Genomic DNA, 20,134 nt, shown 5'->3' on the forward strand with positions numbered 1-20,134 from the left:
TACACATGCATCTATCTGTGCTTCTGGCAGACCCCATTCCTATATATCTGGCATTAGGAATGTGACCTATTGTTTGTTGTCAATCGTTGGTACCCCCCCCACCTTACCCCTGTCCCCCTATCCAATCCCTTCCTTCTTCCCATACGGTGCTCTGAATTCATGTGTATACATGTGGTACCTTCCAAAATATTGAAAATAAAACAATCCTCCTTCCTTCCTTCCTTCCTTCCTTCCTTCCTTCCTTCCTTCCTTCCTTCCTTCCTTCCTTCCTTCCTTCCTTCCTTCCTTCCTTCCTTCCTTCCTTCCTTCCTTCCTTCCTTCCTTCCTTCCTTCCTTCCTTCCCTCCCTCCCCTCCCTCCCTCCCTTCCCTCCTTCCTTCCTTCCTTCCTTCCTTCCTTCCTTCCTTCCTTCCTTCCTTCCTTCCTTCCTTCCTTCCTTCCTTCCTTCCTTCCTTCCCTCCCTCCCTTCCTTCCCTCCCCTTTCTTTCTTCCTTTCTTTGTTTTTTTCTTTCCTTCCTTCCTTCTTCTTTCTCTTTCTTTCTTTCTTTCTTTCTTTCTTTCTCTTTCTTTCTTTCCTCCTTTCTTTCTTTCTTTTTCTTCCTGCCTTTCTTTCTTTCTTACTTTCTCTTTCTTTCTCCTTTCGTCCTCCTTTTAATTCTCTTTGTCTTCCTTTCTTCTTCCCTTCATTCTTTCTGTCTACCTGTTCAACTTTCTCTTACCTCCCTCTTTCAACACATCAGAAACCATGCTTAAATCTAAACACCTCTAACAACTAAACTGCATTGCAACATTCTTTTTCCATCATGTTCTTAAAAGTATTGATTGAAAAGAAATATAAAATGCAGCTAATGTATTCCCTTTTAAGAAAAGCTGACACTACTAGTACCACACCGTTAGTGTGGTACACTTTCTCCAGAAATAGAGCATACAAAGTGCCATCTCAGTGGAATAATTGCCATTGGTGGCAATAATGTACTATAGAACGGAAGTCCTATGGTCTATGAAAGTCAACTACCAGACTTTCCCATGCCCATCGGAATATTCAGTTTTGACAATTAGATGATCCTATAATGAGATATTTTAAAGCCTGGAGGGAGCGAGGCTCACTCTCCTTTATAATGCAAACCAGGAAAGGATAATTGCATTACATTTGTCAAGGCCCTATCAACAAACTACATTCTTCATGCAACATATCATCCTCCATCCTGCATATGCGTCCCCATTAATGTGTGGCCCTCAATGTGATCCTGGATATGTAGACTTGTTTTGTTAGTGTTTTTTTCTCAAGTGAATCCAAGTTCAGATCCCACTAACTTCAACTCCTCTTTTTTCTCTCTTTTCAATCCTAGTCGCCATGTACCGAGAGCCGTCCTTGCATGACGTGGGAGAAACAGTGCCAAAGGCCGGGGTGACTCCGAGTAAAAGCACAAGCGCATCTGCAATAATGAACGGGGGCAAACCAGCGACCAAGAGCAAGAAGACATAGCCGGGGTGGGGGGGGTGGTTCGCAGGTGTTGGGACTTATTGAGCCGTCCGCGCAGTCGCGCGATTTATCCTGGACAAGACTTTGACTCCGGTATCAGTGGATCAGCGGGGAGCAAGTGGACTCAAGCTTGGCCTCCGCTGTCTCTGAACTCGTGTTGTGAAAAACAAATGTGGATGAATCCCACTGTGCAGCTCCTCCCAGAACAGAAAGACACCTGGACAAGCAGCTAACTCAGACCATGGAATGCCCTACCAGATATGGAATGCCTTTTTAATATCTTTTCTGTAACTGTGACACTTCATGTGAATGACATATTTCACTTGATACCTTGCCTGCTGACAGTAACCCATAAACCCCGCCCCACCACCCCCCTTCCTTTTTTTGAACAAACTTCTGACAGAATCCCACGTGGTTTAAGTTCTCTTTTGTAGCACACTGATATTCTCTGGCCCTTTCTAGATAGAAGCTGTATAGATTTGTGCTAATGTCAATTTCTCTTCTCATCCCTTTTTTAAAACATAAACAAACGAGGCTGCTCCGGCCCCAACCTTTGCCCCTCCACGTGGAGTAGATTTTGCTCGAACTTTTAAAAAATGTCGCTGGTGGCCTAGCACGAAAGCAATCAGGGAATCAGGAAGTCTTCGAAGAGATGCTCTTGTAAGTTATATCTTCACCCAGAAGGACCATTTCATCTCAACTGAAGGGTTCATTAAACGCAAAATGGCTGCAGCGACTCGAACCCATTGACATGGGGTCGTCTGATATTATTGTCAATGGGAGCGTGACAAGATCGGTTAGTGTGAAGTTTTGCAGAACCTGCTGTCTGGTCAACTTTCCTAAGGTTGACTTGTTGACCTGCTTGAAACATATCCTAAGCTCATTGGCCTAAGCTCATTGGTGATCATAACATTTGCTGAGGCCTTGCAAGTAAACCACACTAGTTTGTTTTTCGTTAGAAGTTGGGTCGAAAACCCATTTTCGGCTTTTGTAGGCTCGCATTAAGGCTGGCTTTTGATCCACTAGATCACACGGTCACGAAAACAAAGGAATCTTTAAGATGGAGGATAGAATGGTCCTGAGCCACCGAGTAGCCATCAATTCTTTATCTGAATAGCTGCGAGGCCAGAAATGCAGTATCCGGTGACACGGCATTCTAGGCTATTCAAGTTGTGCTACACAATTGGAAACTGAAGGTGAAAGGTTATCCTCTAATTGTTAAAAAACATGTCATCTGCAGAGATGTTTTTTCACAGCATGTAGAGTCTAATACCACTGGTGTACGCTCAACAGTAAAGGCTCGGCGCCAAGCCAGTTCAGGAATCACGTCCTCGGGGACCGGATCCCAGGCAGCATACCCTGAAGCAATGCCTTGTGAAACTGGGGAGCGAGGAACCGAAACCTCTGCTGAGGTGTGGTTTTTAGACGAGTCAGGCATTCATGTGAAATACTGCAAATGATGCCATGACCAGCAAACCAAGAAAGAATAGCTCAAAGTGAAAATTATAAAGAAAAAAACACTGAAACACTATGAAAAATGTTTTACGAAAGAACCGTGTTGGCCATGCAAAGATTTTCAGAAAGAAATATAAAGTTGGTACAAACTATGTCAAAATGTTTCTTGTAGAATTATTTGTTTAGAGTAAGATGGCAGTTGCTTGATTTCTTTTAAGCAATAGACTTTCAAATATAATATTCCAGTAAAGATGTACCTACGTTCTGCTACCTTTATCAACTGAGCATTGTTCAGATGGGCAGGGGTCTGCAGCTTTTGCTCTCCAGATGTTTTGGACTACAACTCCCATCAGCCCCAGGCCGCATAGGCAATGGTAAAGGATAATGGCACACACCCTGGTTTAGACCTGCAAACAAAATGGTACCACATACTCCATGGAGGCTGTTTTTTTCTTCAGTTCTCAATAGCAATTGTTTTTGTCATTGCTTTGCACTGAATATAAGCATTTCCAAACAGATTAACAAGGCATTTCCCAGCTGAAGAGACTCTAGCAAACATCTCCGACTCTTCTCAATTGGTGTGTCCTGATCAGCTCTACACGCATACCTTTGAGCTTGAGTACCACAATGCTGCTACTTTAGAAACCCATACACATTCTCTCATTGGCTTTCCAGTTTCGTCTTCCCATTGGCACCACCCAAGCCAACCCCTAAATATCGTTACTGTGTAAAGGGGCATGAAGCACATTAGGGGCAAAAGTACATGATCTTGGTCTTTAAGAATGAAAAAGGAAAAAATAAGCCACATTAAATGCTGTGACATAAAATGCACAAAGATATTTTTAATTTGAAACCCTTGGGGCTGGTGTCTCAAGGCCACACCCATGTGTACACGCAGGCACGCGCGCGCAAACACGTAGACTTACACACTGTTGTCAGCAAGGAGCACGCCCTTGCCGGGTGCGTATTCACCCCGCGGACCAGTTGACTGGTTGAAATGAAGGCTGAATTTATTTTTGTATATGACTAGTATGTACTGTATACGTAACATACACTTCTGTTTTCTGTTTGTTTGTTTATACGGGTTGTCTGTAAGGGTGTTTATTCCTATGAATGGATGTCTTAAAGTAGTTTCTTCTTCTAAAAAAAAAAAAAAAGTGTTTAAACATAGAGCAGAGGGCTTCTCTTTGCTATCTGTGCTTTGGTTCCAACTTTTGGTTTTGTCTGTTGTCTCATCTGTTGCATGGGGAGAGGATGGCAATGAAGATCTGCATGTCATTAGGCTATTTGTACCAGGACCTGTCGGTATGTATAACTACAGTTACATCCATATATGCAAAGAGTTTGTCTGCATTGTACAGTTCATGTGTTGATTATCATTTGTTGTACACAAGGATGCAACATGTCAAATAAACTATTTATATGAAGGCAAAGTGAAAGACAATAACAACGTTTATGGAACAGACCGTGCCGGGGGCGGGCGTGTACTGGTGGCCACGCACATGGTGGACACTCATGTAAATAAGTTAGTGCATTCTGATTTCCCCCCTTATACCATGCCAAAGAAAATGTTAGCTCCCAAATGTTACCTCGACTTTTGTTTCCCTAGACAGACCGTCACCTATTCCACCTGAAATTGACTTTGCTGTAAAAATGATTATGAACTGTCTGTTACTACGAACGTACTGTATAGTGAACCCCAATGGAATCAATTTGTACCCGCAAATTGTGTGTTTTGTACTTCTATGTACATATAAACCGAATCTGAAACGATACTCTGCAAACGTTGCCTGCTGCATGGGTCACTGCCTATGGCCCTCCATTGTGTTGCCTTTTGTTTTTTTATGTAATCCCAGAATGCTTTGCACAGTCCAGATGAGAGAACATTTAATAACACTGTTTTGGTAATGTAAAGGGAATGTGAATAATACAGATATTCATTATTAATTCTTCCTTCATTTCTTTCTTTTGTTGAAGTTCACTATTTACATTGTGTAAAAGCGGGATTGGAGAGCACAGTCAGCTCAAAATGTTGCTGCTACTCCTTCCGGTGTTCAAACTGTGTGCTGCTCTGTTTACACAGGCTGGGATCCAGGAAATAGTCTGAGAATAGGAAAATGCCTCTTCACCAGGATATTCTTGTGGGCTGGAAATCCGCTCCATTTTGCTCCAGGAGCAATCAGCCATCTTTCAATTTTAATAAAATCACTGATTCATCAGTGTGCACTGCAAAGCATTGCCTTCCAGCACTGGCCAGGTACCTGATCTCTTTTCAAAGGATTGTCATGATGTAAGTGGACAGTACCCATGTCCAATCCTAGAGTTCTTGGTAGAGTTTGGGAAAGTCCCTTATTAAGGAATAGGATTGGGCTCCTCCAGATACCGAACATTAAAATCCAGTCCTTTCAGGACACCTACAATGAATACATATGAGAAACATACCATACAATGAGTTTCTATGGAGATCATTCGCGTATGTGTCGTCCATGTTCAAAATGGCTGCATTTTCGTTTTTGGTAGGCTGACAATCCCAACTCTATTGAGATGCCTTTTTGCGAGAAACCATGGGAACCTAAAACCCATATTCACACTTGACTGAGCCTTCATAACCTCCAAATCGATAGGATGAAACTGAAACTTCAGTCCAGTGATCAGACAGACTGTACAGCAACGCAGTGGTGGGGTTGGCTGACGATGTCTCAAAGCCGGTATAGCCATTGTGGCCATTTTTCGTGAATTTTCACTACATTTTCTTGCAGTTTTCCCAAATTTCCAACGATGTCTTCCTTGGAAATCTGGTGTTTTATTACAAATTGAACCATCCATCCAGATTTTCACAATGTTTAACCAAAAATCCAGATTATTCTGCTAACAATGTAAATGCAATGTTCCTTGAAAAAAATCCCAAAAGGCCAAACACAATATTTGTACACACCTGTGGAATTCGAAGGTGATGGGTAGAGTATTGGGGGATTCCACTAAGTAAACAATCCCTGAATTCCAGCAATACCCCCATTTGTGAAGTTTCTTTCACAGGTTTACTCACAATGCATTGTAAATACCATACCACTTAAATGATGGACAGGATATATATATATATATATATATATATATATATATATATATATATATATATAGTACATCTATATTACGTGCAATTGTTGTCAAAAGCTGGTTTCTTGAACATATATGTGTTTGATAAAAAAATGTACATTTGAAGTAGTGCACCTGTGCACACCCTAACTCAGTCCGAGGTTTATGTGCCCGCATGAGTGGGCACAGTGGCAGGAGTACATGGCAATGCACATGTACTAAGATATTCATTGTGCTTGTGCTTTTTAATCACTCATCTAGGTGTGGGCAATTTCTTTCTGAAAGGTTGTGATGAGGAACGTGCATTGATGTACTTTGTTAGTATATCATTGGAGCAGTATACACGGCATTGCAGCAATCAAAAACAATAGATAAAGTTCATAATAACAACCAAAAAGAGAGAGAAAAAACACAGTAATACAGGATCCAGAACCCCCAACCAGATTGCTTTACTTTGAAATAGTCAACTCCTTACATTTTCATTACAACGCCACCTGGTGAAAGACAAACTATACTAGCACCAGGCACAGCTGGTGAATGGTTTAATTGGAGGGCCATAAACATTTCCCATGAATGTGCTCAAAAGACTGGACGCAGTGAGGGAGCCCTAACCAGCTCTGCAAGCTTATTTTTAATGATGGTTTACAACTGTTAATCTTACAGCACACTTTCTATGAAACAATCGGTAAGAAGCCAAGTCATTTTGAATCTCTTTCGTAGGGTAACACATGAGAACATGCATTAGATGCCAGGTCACCAATCCCGAAAAGGAGCATTTTGCAAGACATTTCATGTGGCCTTTGAACACAACATGTATTATCAGTATTCTGCCAGTGTAAAAAGAGATTATAATGCTGGCTGTGGCCAATAAGATCATTGCTACCATGGTAGGAAAACATGCATGCTGGCTGTGCCTATAAATGGCCAGTATCCCCACGTAAGAGCATGCTTCATGGTGGCTTTTCCCCATAAAGCCAGAACAAATGTAATGCCTCTGAAATACACTATGTTCAAGCTGGCTGCACCCATGTAGGTCGGTATCTCCACATAAAACGACACAACTTGGCTTTGCCCATAACGCCAGTAAAAATGCCATACCACTTGTAGAAAATAAACTCCCTGCTGATGTGCCCATGGCGGCCAGTAGCTGCACACAAAGAACACTCATCATGTTGACTTTGTTAATAATAGCAGTAATGATAAAGTCATTGCAATGTAAGAACATATGTCCATGCTGCTTACACCTATGTATGCCAGTCTTCCCACACAGGAACACTCAAGTTGGCTTTTCCCAAAATGACAGGAACAATACCATGCCCTTGCCTATGCACAGAGCACCATTATCAGCCAGTACCCTCACATCAGAACACCCATCATGTTGACATTTGCCTTAATTCTTAACCAAAGTGTCCATACTTCATGAACGCTCCCGTGCCTTGCACACCTATATTTACTGAGACATTGGGCCTCATTACGAGGTAGGAGGTAGCCATGGTGCTATTAGCACCATGGCTACCCCCTTACCGCATGCCGGGTCCGGGTTCCCGAAGTAGGGATTTACCGGGTCATTCCAACCTTGGAGGACCCGGTAAGTCCCCATTCCGGGAACCATTCCCCATTCCCATTCGAGCCCCCATAGGGCTCAATGGGAATGGGGATGGAGCTAATAACGGTACCGCAATTTGCGGTACCGTTATTAGCTCTGAAGTCCCTTAACAGGTCCCATCCATAATGCCTGGTAAAACCAGGCGTTAAGGAAGGGACCCGCTAAGGGACCTCGGAATAGGGCAGTAAGGGATTAGCAGCACCAGTGTCCTTAATGGTGCCGGTAATCCCTTACCACCTACCTCGTAATGAGGACCATTGTCAGGCAACATTTTAGTGCATTGTCATAATGTTAACATTTTTAACCAATGCTTCTTTCTAGACCAAAATAGTGTCCAGAATCTTTTTAGTATTTATCATCAAAAAACAGTTTTACTCAAAGATGTTTAGCTGACTATAACCGTCATTTTCAACAATAATAAATGTTCTCTATTGAACCAAGTAACAGTCAATGTTTACAGAATTTTCTTCAATATTTGTTAATTTGGCACAAACATTTTGGTAAAAATCATAAAGCTTTATGCGTTTTGAGAATAAGTTCTCTTCCCCAGGAGCAAAATTTCATTTCATCTTCAGTTTTCATAATGCAAACCCATTTCTATAAAGTAGAATTTAAACATTTAAGTCTTAGTCTGGACTTCATCTAATTATAAAACACTACTGTCAATTGTCGTGCAACAAGATGTTTTACTAAATACTTCAACTAGAGTTATTCTGCTTTGAGCTTGGTGATAACATTCTGTAGTACTTATATTTACATCTGGGAATATCCCTGTAGATAATATATTGACAATATATTAACATTATAGAATCTTGTATATCAATACTGGGTAGGATGTGTTATATGACTTCACATGAGCCTATTACCTTCTGGAGGTCCTTGACTGATGTCCAAGCGTTACAGAAATGCCAAGTGGTAGCTGTTACAACATAACATAACTTCGTTTTGTAGTGAGTTCATAACAACGGACGGAGTGAGAAAACCCGCGTAGGGAATGTAACGAAGGTGAACGCCGCGCTGCCTTCTCAGAACACGAGGCCGGCTCATGTCGCTTTGCCCAAGTTGCAGAGCTTTCGAGTTGAATCAATAGGGAGCCGAAGGCAGCTAATGCAATTAAATGAGTTAATAAGATGGGGAATAGTTGACGTAGGGCCCTTGGATCATGTGACAAATTAGTCACATGGCCGGAAAAATAGTATAAAAGGTAAAAGACGGACAATATGAGGGGACGCAGGCAACCAAAAGAAATGGCTATAGACGGATAGAGACGCCATCCGCGAGAGAAGACGCGAAACAGTCCGAGAAAGATGGGTCAAAAGCTGAATCGTGGAACCCGGAATGAGCGGGTGAATAACAGACAAGACACAGGTAAGAACGGTAAACCGGCACAGCATGCTAGCTATGAGAAAGGCGTATCAACGGAGCACAATGCCAAAAGAGTTAAACTTAGTGCCCGCTGTGTTTTTCTATTGTAGTAAAATGGAGGCGGAGCGCATGGTAAAAAGGAAGAATTGGAAGATTTGTTTCGGTCCAGCTAGCAGATAGCAAGACTGCAGAAGCTCTTAATAAACATTAATATCAGGAACCGGATCTACAATAAGACCAGGTCAGCATGAGAAATCCTAAACTGACGCGATGTAAGATGGGAATAAATAAATAAAGAAAAATGGGCTAATAAAATGTAAAGATAAACAAGTACTGTTTTTCTGAATAGGGAAAGAGCACAGATTCTCCCCCCAGTATCGGGTAGCCAGCACCTAGGTCGACATAACAGAGTAACTACTTAAAGGTGACAGACCAAGCAGACAACAAGAAAAAGTGAACAAGATTGAGGTAATTTGAGGAGAATTAATCCTAGATAAATTATTATTGACATCAATAATTTATCGGGTGAGACAACATTGAGAATGATTGAATTAAGTATTATAAAACCTACCCAGCTTTAGAATATCTGACGAGTGACCTGCACTGAGTAAGATGGAGAGACGAGGTGTTTCAATGGATGTGTAGAAGGAGCTAATAAAATCATTTACTCCTTTGTGCTGCCATTTAATGTAGTAGGTTATACATAATAGAAATGTAAACCGGGATGTTATTCGAACACTAAAATTTGAATATCCCATTCTTGCTTCCCACAGTTATCCTTTTGAAGGTTGGACCTCACGGAAGGACAAATGGAACTTCATTGATAGTTGATCCTTAGAAAAAATTCAAAAAAATTCTAAAAGAAGACAAACATTATTGTACATTGAAATGAAATTTGGTTTAAAAAAGTTTTTACTCCTGAAGAATTTCCTTGTGAGTTGTATGAAAGTGTGTAAGGAATTAAACATGTCGGGTACGGGTTGAATGCAGTATGAAAGTAAGCATCGGTGATATGAATATAGAGTGAAATGTTTTATGGACTGGGATGCACATCTCTATGAGAGAGGAGAGCAATCAACAGATCCTTATGAAATTTTTATTCTGAAAATTTGTAAAATAAAGAAATACTACAGGTTATTAGATGTGCATAATTGAAAATCATTGAGATATATGTTTGTTGTTTAAAAATTGTGTGATAATCCCTACAATTGTAGAATAGAAAATCCAAAAAAAGGGTGTTTTATTAACAACGTGTGTAAAAAAACAATAAATGACTATTTTTGATACAAATTGGTGTGGTATATGATAATATAATGAGTATAAATCATATGTAAAAAAGAAAAAACCATAATAGGATAGTGGAGAAGCAAGTGACCCTGTAAACATAGTGTATTGTTTAACCAAAAATTTGATGGAGGTCTGTTTATAAATGGTTGGTAAAAAAAGTACCTCGAGTCTCTTTAAGTCTATTGTGGGTCCTTGGACTCCAACAGGTGAATTAAAATGGAGTCCTTCTTCAGAAATCATTCACACTATCTGGATGACTGCTCGTCTTCCTTATGTCGTGTTCCACTTGTCGTGTTCCTCCTATCAAGGATACTCAATATTAGAATCTCTTAGTGCTTAGATGCTGGTCAAGGCATATTTAGTGTCCATATTCAGTACTCACCAGCGTGCTGTGGTGACTGTATTCCTAGTTACTGTGTAAATGGATTGGGAACCAGCCTCTATTTGTTAAATGCTGCGAGTCCCTATAAAGAGACAAACGCGTATTGTTTCTTAGGATTCATTCCATTATTTGTCATTTCCGTTATTAATATGGATCAATTAGTTTTATATTTAAATCATACTCACCAATGTGATGTGGTGAGGATGGTCTGACTTTACTATCCGGCTAAATTGAAAATTTCTAATCTCCTTTACTCAGCGTTGCGTGTCCCTAAAGGCAAACGGACGTGTAATATGTAGCCCCACGGCTGGTATTTACCGATCTATAATGTAATTATTATAGTTATTCTGTAAGAGATCACCTTGACCCACATATTCTTACCTTTGTACTACACTTGTAAATCAATTGCCCAACAATTGCGTTTTTCTCGATGACCGTAGACGGCTTGCTGCGGCTCTTCTGTGTTACTAGCTGTTGCCTGGCAACGGCTTACTTTTCTACTCAGCGTGGGAACGTATTACATTTGCACGCTGGAATTGCTGGGTCTCTTGGGATTTGAAGTTAACACCCAGATGTAGAACACCACTGTTGTTGTGTTATTGGGTCACTTGCCAATATCTCTTTCAACTAGCAATGTGTCTAGAATAATTATTCTTGCATTTTACTGTGTGTTCTAAAAGTGCAGCTAACGCTACATTGTTTATTTCTACATCTATGCCATTGTACCTCAGGTTTTCTAATTCTTGTAAAACACTCCTACTATGTATCATGACAATTATACATCAGTTCATCCATAGCATCTGTCAGCAGAGTATTTCCAATGACTCTTTGTACCCGTCCGTATCCTTTTCGAAGACATGTTGTGCAGAAAAATAAAAAAAGTATATACATTTTACACAAACTCCTTTCTCTTACAGTTGGTAATCAGTAGAATAAATACTCTACAGATCTTCCTGGTCTACATGATAACACATTGGGCCTCATTACGACCCTGGTGCTAAGGGATTACCGGTACCGCTAAGGGTACCGGTAATCGCTTAGCGCCTGATTACGAGGTCCCTTTGCAGGTTCTTACCTTAACGGCTGGTTTTACCAGCCATTAAGGAATGGACCCGCAAAGGGACCTTGGTGCTAATTACGGTACCACAATTTGCGGTACCGTAATTACCGCCTTCCCCATTCCCATTATGCCCTATGGGGCAAACATGGGAATGGGGAAGGGCCATGGTGAAATGGGGAAGTACCGCCCCGCCAACCTTGAAATGGGGTGGTACTTCCCCATTTCACCATGGCGGACTCGTTACAATACCGGCAGCAACCATGGTGCTAATAGCGCCATGGTTTAGCGCGGGTGTTGTAATGAGGGCCATTATCTTAGAAGCAAAGTGACACTATAACATACATTGTCAAAAAGATCACATTGTAAAGTTAACATGCATGTTCAATACATCAAAGCAAGTCTCTGACTCATCATTATGGCCATTTCTGATTAGACCGCTCGTGTCCCTATGTCCCTTGCAGCACATCTAAAATGGAATTTAGCAACTCTGTAACATATAGTGTCAATAAAGATCCTATTGTGTATTTAGAGTGTGTTTTTACTACCCCAAAATATCAGAACATCAAAATATCTCTAGGGGTCATCATTTCAACCGTATTAGGTTTGCTGGCTCTTATCCCTTATCCTCATTCTTTATGAGAACGCCTTGTGTACGAGGTGTGTGAATTTTACAATGACCAATCTTTTTTAGATCGGTAGTCCTCAGGTTACCACCCTCAACATGGTGAAATGTCTTTTTTTGGAACCCAATAATATTGTCACATCTTATCTATCACCTAACAGTGGTATGGTCTTTTTACATTCATTCCACATTGTTCTAGTGAGTCTAATTTATGGACCCAGAACATCTCTCTGCATGTCATGATGGCCTGCATGTTGTCACCTCTTGGGGGTCTGGATATTGATTCGAGAATTACAAACTTTAATTGAGATAGAGAGTGATCTAGACACAGATGATTTCTCGTTCTGCATGCGTATGGTTGACTTATGTCCTGAGAGGCTCTCTTCCATTTTTCTAGACGTTTGACTGACATAGTATTGACCACATGGACATATAAGTGCATAAATAACAAATTTACTGTCGCATGTTGCAAAATCGTGGAGATCAATTTTTTGACCTGTGTATGGTTGTTTTATATTATTGCCTTTTTGTACATTGTTGCATTGGCAGCAATGGAGACAGGGGAATGTGCCTTTCTTAGGTTTGTTTATAAAGAGTTGTTAATTTTTTTCAACTCTTTCTGCTATCACCAAAGAGTCTTGCAAGTTTCTTCCTCTTGTGTAAGCCATTAATGGTGGTTTGTGGAATAATTTACTCAGTAGAGGATCCAATCTGGTAATTTTCCAATTTTTCTGTAGGATTCTGGATATTTGCATACTTTGCTGTGAGTATTTTGTTAAGTAAATCAACAGTGGATCTACCTTTGTTCTCATTGAGGGGATCAGTAAGCTTGATCTATCTTTTAATTGGCTCTTAGTAGCAGCTTCAATGAGGACTTTGCCAGGAAAGCCCTCTCTCTTTGAACTTCTGGATTTGATCTTTTTTCCACTTCCTTGTAGGTATCTTCGTCTGAGATGAGCTACCTGAGGTACAATGGTATAGATGTGGAGATAAACAATGTAGCATTAGTGCACGTTTAGAACACACCGTCAAAATGCGAGAATAATTATTGTAGCCACATTGCTAGTAGAGAGAGATATTGGCAAGTGATCCAATAACACAACACCGGTGGTGTTCTACATCCAGGTGTAAACTCCAAATCCCAAGAGACCCAGCAATTCCAGCGTGCAAACGTAATAGATTCCCATGCTGGGTAGAAAAGTAAGCCGTTGCCAGGCAACATCTAGTAACACAGAAGAGCCGCAGTGAGCCGGCTTCGATCATCGAGAGAACGCAATTGTTGGAAATTGATTCACAAGTGCAGTACAATGGTAAGAAGGTGCGGATCAAGGTGATCTCTTACAAAGTAACTGTAATCATTACATTATAAATTGGTAAATACCAGCCGTGGGGCTGAATATTACGCATCTGTTTGCCCTGAGGGACACGCGACGCTGAGTAAAGGAGATTGCGATTTTCAACACAGCCCGATAGTAAAGTCAGATCATCTTCACCACATCACGTTGGTGAGTATGATTTAAATATAAAACTCATCAATCCATATTAATAACATAAACGACAGATGATGGATTGAATCCTAAGAAACAATACGTGTTTGTCTCTTCAGAGCGACTCACAGAATTTAACAAATAGAGGGTGATTCCCAATCCATTTACACAGTAACTAGGAATACGGTCACGACAGCAGGCTGATGAGTACTAATTATGGACACTAAATAGAGAGGCCTTGACCAGCACATAATCACTAAGAGATTCTAATATTGAGTGTCCTTGATAGGAGGTTGCACAGGTGTAACACGACGTAAGGAAGACAAGCAGTCATCCAGCTAGGGTGAATAATTTCTCAAGAAGGGACTCCATTTTAATTCACTGGTTGGAGTCCAAGGACATCCAGAAGGTAATATGCTCATGTGAAGTCATAAAACACATCCTACCCAGTATTGATATACAAGATTCTATAATGTTAATATATTGTCAATATATTATCTACAGGGATGTTTCCAGACGTGAACATAAGTACTACAGAATGTTATCACCGAGCTCAAAGCAGAATAACTCTAGGTGAAGTATTTAGTAAAACATCTTGTCGCACGACAATTGACAGTGGTGTTTTATTATTAGATGAATGAAGTCCAGACTAACACTTAAATGTTTAAATTCTACTTCATAGAAATGTGTTTGCATTATGAAAACTGAAGATGAAATGAAACTTTGCTCATGAGGAAGAGAACTTATTCTCGAAATGCGTTGAGCTACATGATTTGTAACAACATGTTTGTACCAGATTAACAAATATTGAAGAAGGCGGAGTCGAGCAGAGTCATTGGAGTCGATCAGAGTCGTGGAAGGACTGCTTTTGCTGTTTCCCTACCAGTGTTGGTTGAGTGTGTTTTCTCTTTCCCTGCTGACCTTCCTGATTGGGGGTGTGAATCTAAAATCTGACTCGCACTGCGGACCGGTCGCGGAGTCGAGCAGAGTCATTGGAGTCGAGTAGAGTCGTGGAAGGACTGCTTTTGCCGTTTCCCTACCAGCGTTGGTTGAGTGTGTTTTCCCTTTCCCTGCTAACCTGCCTGCCTGGGGGCATGACTCTTAAAAGCTGCATCGCACTGCGGAGCGGTTGTGGAGTGGAGCAGAGTCATTGGAGTCTGCCTTGTAAATCAACTACGTGCCATGAACTGGTGTGCGCGAGACAAGGTGAAAGCAGGTTCACCTAAAACGCAAGTACAGCGGAGGCTCGCTTCCCTTGAAGCTCGCTGCCCTTCAGTTGGAACTGGAGCCGAAGCCGGAGCTGATGTTGGCGTTGGTGCATCATTTTCTACCTCACCGGACAACCAAATAAGAGTTCTTTCTAAAAACACCTCTGCATCACTTACTGTGTGTCCTCACATGCATCACTTGGCCGTTGGCAATGACAGTGCTACCAATGGCCCCCCTGTACTTCACGTTGATCCCCTTGCTGGTGCTGTTGATTCGTTTTTTCCCTGCTCTAGCCGAGCAGAGCTCAGCGTGCCTCTGCATCCTTCCAGGGGCTTCACTAATGGAGAAGCTCAAGTACCGAACTGTCAATCCTTGTGTGATACCAACTTAGATTGCTTGTTGAACACTAGTCAAGTTCACAACACTCAAGAGGGAGTCACGTGTACCTGCTCACAGGTTGCAATGTCGACCCCCGCTGTCATGAGAGGTGAAGTTTGGAGGACGGATGGCTCCAACAGCACATCTTGTGCAGCTGTTCACATTTTCACCCGTGAGGTTGTCTCGACTGTACCATCCATGGGAGTAACCACACCTCTCGTCCCCTTGCTCCGTGTGCTGGCATGGTGAGCTTACAAAGGGGGCTCAAGCCCCAGCAAAGAAGGATTCATCAACAAGGGTTCAAACATGCCTGAATGCAAAAAAGCACATGGTACTCAAGACTTTCTAAGTGTCTCTCCAGACACCGAACATCAAAATTTAAAAGAAAAGAAACAACCAAATCAAAGACAAAGAGAAAGGACAATATTCTTCAGTACACTCACGAGTTCTGCTGATATAAATATGGGCACTGGGTGTGATAACATGCCCATACTAAATGATGATGAGGTTTTCCATTCACTTCCGGACTCGTTTGAAATTCATTCCAAAGTAATAGAGGGTAGCCAAGGCCTCTCACAAGGACCAACAGTCACTTTAGACTTTAACAGCTAGAGGAGAAATTTGTTAGAAGTCGTGAACAAATTGTTGTTCGACCTAAAGCAAATGAACAAAGAACAAACCTTCAGAGGTGCCGTAGGAGACTACACTGACACAGGTGAGCTCAATGCTCCCACCTCAACGGGCACCGTCTGTAATACACCACCAAATGCATGGTGAAATAGTCAAGCTAAACGTCGAAGAACCGAGTCGAGTGGCTCGCCTAGTATTCAATGTTCTCAGCGAAGAACTATTAAAAAAAAGATCCTACCAAACCAAAATAACAGGCCTGAGGCCCAAACAACGACTCACTGGAAATCAAGACACTTAACAAGATCTAACATAAGAAGCTCATCTTCCTCAGAGTCCGATTATGGATCGGGACTTCCCAAAAGGCTACACCTCTTCTTCGATGGAAACTCCAAATCCTGCCGCTATAGGGCCGGTAATGCAAAGGGTGTCTTTCCCATCTTCAAAGGCAACAGCTCAAAAGGCGCTCCCACAACAGCTCAAAACACCTCTCCTAAACCAATAGCAAAACTCGGACCAACCAAAAAGACCAAGAATCAGACCAAGAATCAGAATGCCAGGAAAGCAAGGTGCAATAATAAATCAAGGAAATTCCTCCGCCACATCAAGACAGTGAATGTCATTGTAAACAGTACATCTCAAAGGGTATCCCCATCGCAATCCAAAAAAGAAACCTGATGATGAAGTCCCGAAAAAGTTGTATCCGTTGAACAAACAAGATGATGATGGTGACATAGTCTGCATTGACGACATACCCACAGATTTGTTGAATTTATCTACAGATGAAGATGGGGAGGAGGGTGACACAAGTGTGTCTGCTTCTCCTTGTGCTCCACCGGATGCAACCCCTGAAAAATCCATCCCAAAGGATTCAAGGGACTCGCTTAAATCAGTTAAATCTGGCAGAATCTGCACATTAATACACTGGGAAATACCACCAGTTTCGGAAGTTCCCGAAAAAAGTCCTCTGTTTAAAACTCTAAACGATAAATGGAACCAGCTGGCCCAACAAACACAGACTTCGGCCATGTTCCAAGGCCGGCCTCAGGATGCCCTCTTACCAATGGTTAAAGGGTTTGTGTTTAAGTCCAACAGCAACGGTGACAGCAAGGAATCTTCTATGCCTAACAAAAATCTGGAAAAAACAAAATAATTGCAAGGATGGGGTGGCAGTGCAGATCAAAGTCGTCCTTATCAAACAAACAATAAACAAACCACCAAAGAAAAGATCAAACCGCAAGCACCGTATAGATTGTAGCTTGAACGGATTGGCAACAGTGACGACTTAATCCTCAATCGGCAGAACGTACTACGGCTGTTCCATCTTGTGCCCAGCTTAAGAACCATTGAATCAGAAGATCTAATGACCATAGAGTTCTTAGATGAAGCAAGGAATGACATAATAATTGTTCATCTGCAATCTAGAATTCTATCTGACATTCTTATTGAAACTGCGTCAGTCCTAGCATCTCTGGGATTTGACATACACAAAGCCTCAGACCTGGAGATTGACAAGCGTACATATAAGTCACCCAACAAAGACTCGTCACAGACAAGCTCGCTTCATGTCAGTGGAAAGGTCATCTCTAACGAGGCGAATGCAACATGTGAGTCTGTGAATGCTACAGTGGGGCCTGGCATCAAAGGAGAGAAGCAATCAATATCCAAATTGCACCTGGACGACCAAATAAGAATTACTATTGAAGGTAACAGTGGCAATCAAATCAGTACAAATGAGGATCAGCGCCCGTCTGGATACAATCAAGAAAAATCCAATGTTTGGCCAGGGTTAGCTTCCACCTTGCAACACAAAGTTGAGATCTAACGCCAGAATGGAAAAGGTTCCATCCCTTGCACTTTTGGAACATGGAACACCAGAGGCTTCATGCACTTATTCCAGACACAATGGATTGGTGACCTTGATTTAGCCTGCTTACAAGAAACTTGGCACACACAATGTCTTATTTTGAGTGAATTTGAAATCGCAATAAATCCAGCCATAAAAAAATCTAAGGGAAGACCAATGGCATGTCTCCTAACTTGGTCAAGAAATCCCCTGCATTCAGAATTGTCAAGTCCCAGAAAATCTCTTCATTCATTCAAGTAACCACTGTTACGAGATCAAAGAAACTTAAAGACGTAGTGGAACTGCTACATATCATTAATTTATACTGGAACCAGATTGCCACAGGAACCTCTCTATTCATAGATCAAGTTACAGCAATTCTAGATACATTACTAGAAGAAAATAACTTGCCTAATATAATCATCTGTGGTGATCTGATCATCAACTGTGGAGAAGTCGGAAACAAAGAAGTGCCAAATAGGCTTGATAAGGAACAGCTAGCATCTCAGTGGTGTCTTGAGATGATCTCTAAAAAATATTTATGCTAAATGGCAACACATTCAGTGACATTCCAGCAAATCCGACATGGAAAAGAGCAGATCAAAGATCAACCCTTGACTAAATCTTCGTCTCTGAAGCCTTGCACGTCATGGTGGACAGTCTTGAAGTCTCACCCATGACTTCTAGTGATCATGATATGGTGAAACTAAAGCTTTTGTTTTCTGATCACAATGACAAACCTGGCTGGAAACACAAGGTGCTGGTTGATTCCAGCTGAATAAGACTAAAACTTACGAATGAGGCAGTGAATAACATAGCACAAAAATACCTTAAGGCAGATGATTAATTGGAATACGAACATTTGCTATGTCAATTCATGGAGAAAAAACAAGGCCTGAAACATAGCAGTTTTGCGCCAAAACACAAATTCGACCTGGAAATCCTACAGCATAAACGTCTAATGCGGAGCAAAATAAGAAACTCCTCACACGCTGGTCCAATAAACTTTCTGGCAATAAAAAAAACGGCCAAGCAGAAATATAAAAACTGGATCATAGCTCATAAAGCGGCTATGTTACAGAATGACACAGAATTAATGCTATCCAAACTGAGGAATCAAAACTCCTTGGAATTCGGGAAACTGATTAGTAACAAATGTGCTCCACAGGTCGTTTTACAATCAAACATGGTCTCGGAAGCCACATGGATTTCCTCTATACTGATATCTTCAGCACTACAAGTGAGAAAGCTACCTTAAATCTACCCGTTCTCTCACATTGGGACTTGGTATTTGAAAAAGACGACATCTTAAATACTATCAGGAAGGTGAGTCTATCGAGGGCACCCGGCCCTGATGGTCTCACAAATTACACAATCAGAAGAAATCCTGAAAGATAGGCTGATATCTGCGACATTCTTTTTAAAAGAATTACCAGCCAATGCGTAACCCCAAAATCTTGGAAGTCTGCCATTGTCGTGCCGATCTTTAAAAAAGGAAACAGATCTAATGCCAAGGATTATCCGCCGATAGCGTTGTTAGATGTTTTGGGCAAAGTTTGCGAAACACTCCTCAGCAAAAACTCCTAAATGGTCCATAGACACCAACCATATTGACATCAGAAAAACTGGGTTTGTGAAGGGTGTGGGATGTTGCTTTAATCTCCTAATCTTCAACCTCTTCAAAATGGAAGCACTAAAAACCCAAGATAAAATCTATTTGGCGTTCGTAGACTTCTCACGTGCTTTTGACAGTATCGCTCAACCTAAGCTTTGGAGGAAATTGAAGAACTCGGATTGTCCTCTGAGTTTACTGGCAGCCATCAAAGAACTCCCTACGGGCAACAGCATAAAAATTTGACTCGACTCCAAGGGAACACTGCCATCGCCAATTGACACCCATAGGGAGAAAAACAAGCTTATCTTATAGCATCCATTATATTCAACCTTTTCATCTTGGACGTAGGACCGTCAATTGACGAGGCACATTCCTTTTCACCACAACTTAATGGTTGTCATGTGAGTTGGCTGATGTATGCAGACGATCTAATTCTACTTGATATGACGCCAATCGAACTCCAACGCAAACTGGACGCAGTTGAAGCATACGTCAAAAGAAATGGCCTTCTCATAAATAAAAAAAAAAGTGAAATAATGTGTTTCCAAAATCCAAGGATGAAGAAAAATGTCAGCAAAGATGGTTTTGCTTGGCATGTGGGGAAAGAGAGACTTAAAATT

The 20,134-nt window shown here is 41.3% G+C and overlaps 1 protein-coding gene across 3 annotated transcripts in view; it reads left to right on the forward strand.

Annotated features, from left to right (window-relative positions):
- The window catches only part of FGF14 (fibroblast growth factor 14), a 1,600,952-nt gene extending 1,598,588 nt beyond the window's left edge, over positions 1-2,364 (forward strand). For all 3 annotated transcript variants that reach the window (XM_069636997.1, XM_069636999.1, XM_069636998.1), the window contains exon 5: positions 1,349-2,364. In XM_069636997.1, coding sequence (XP_069493098.1) covers positions 1,349-1,485 — 137 coding nt within the window. In that variant the 3' untranslated portion in view covers positions 1,486-2,364. The remainder of the gene's footprint in view (positions 1-1,348) is intronic.
- The last annotated feature ends 17,770 nt before the right edge of the window (positions 2,365-20,134 follow it).

This window comes from Ambystoma mexicanum, chromosome 7p (assembly GCF_040938575.1).
Source record: "Ambystoma mexicanum isolate Mex_15411 chromosome 7p, UKY_AmexF1_1, whole genome shotgun sequence".
NCBI lineage: Eukaryota > Metazoa > Chordata > Amphibia > Caudata > Ambystomatidae > Ambystoma > Ambystoma mexicanum.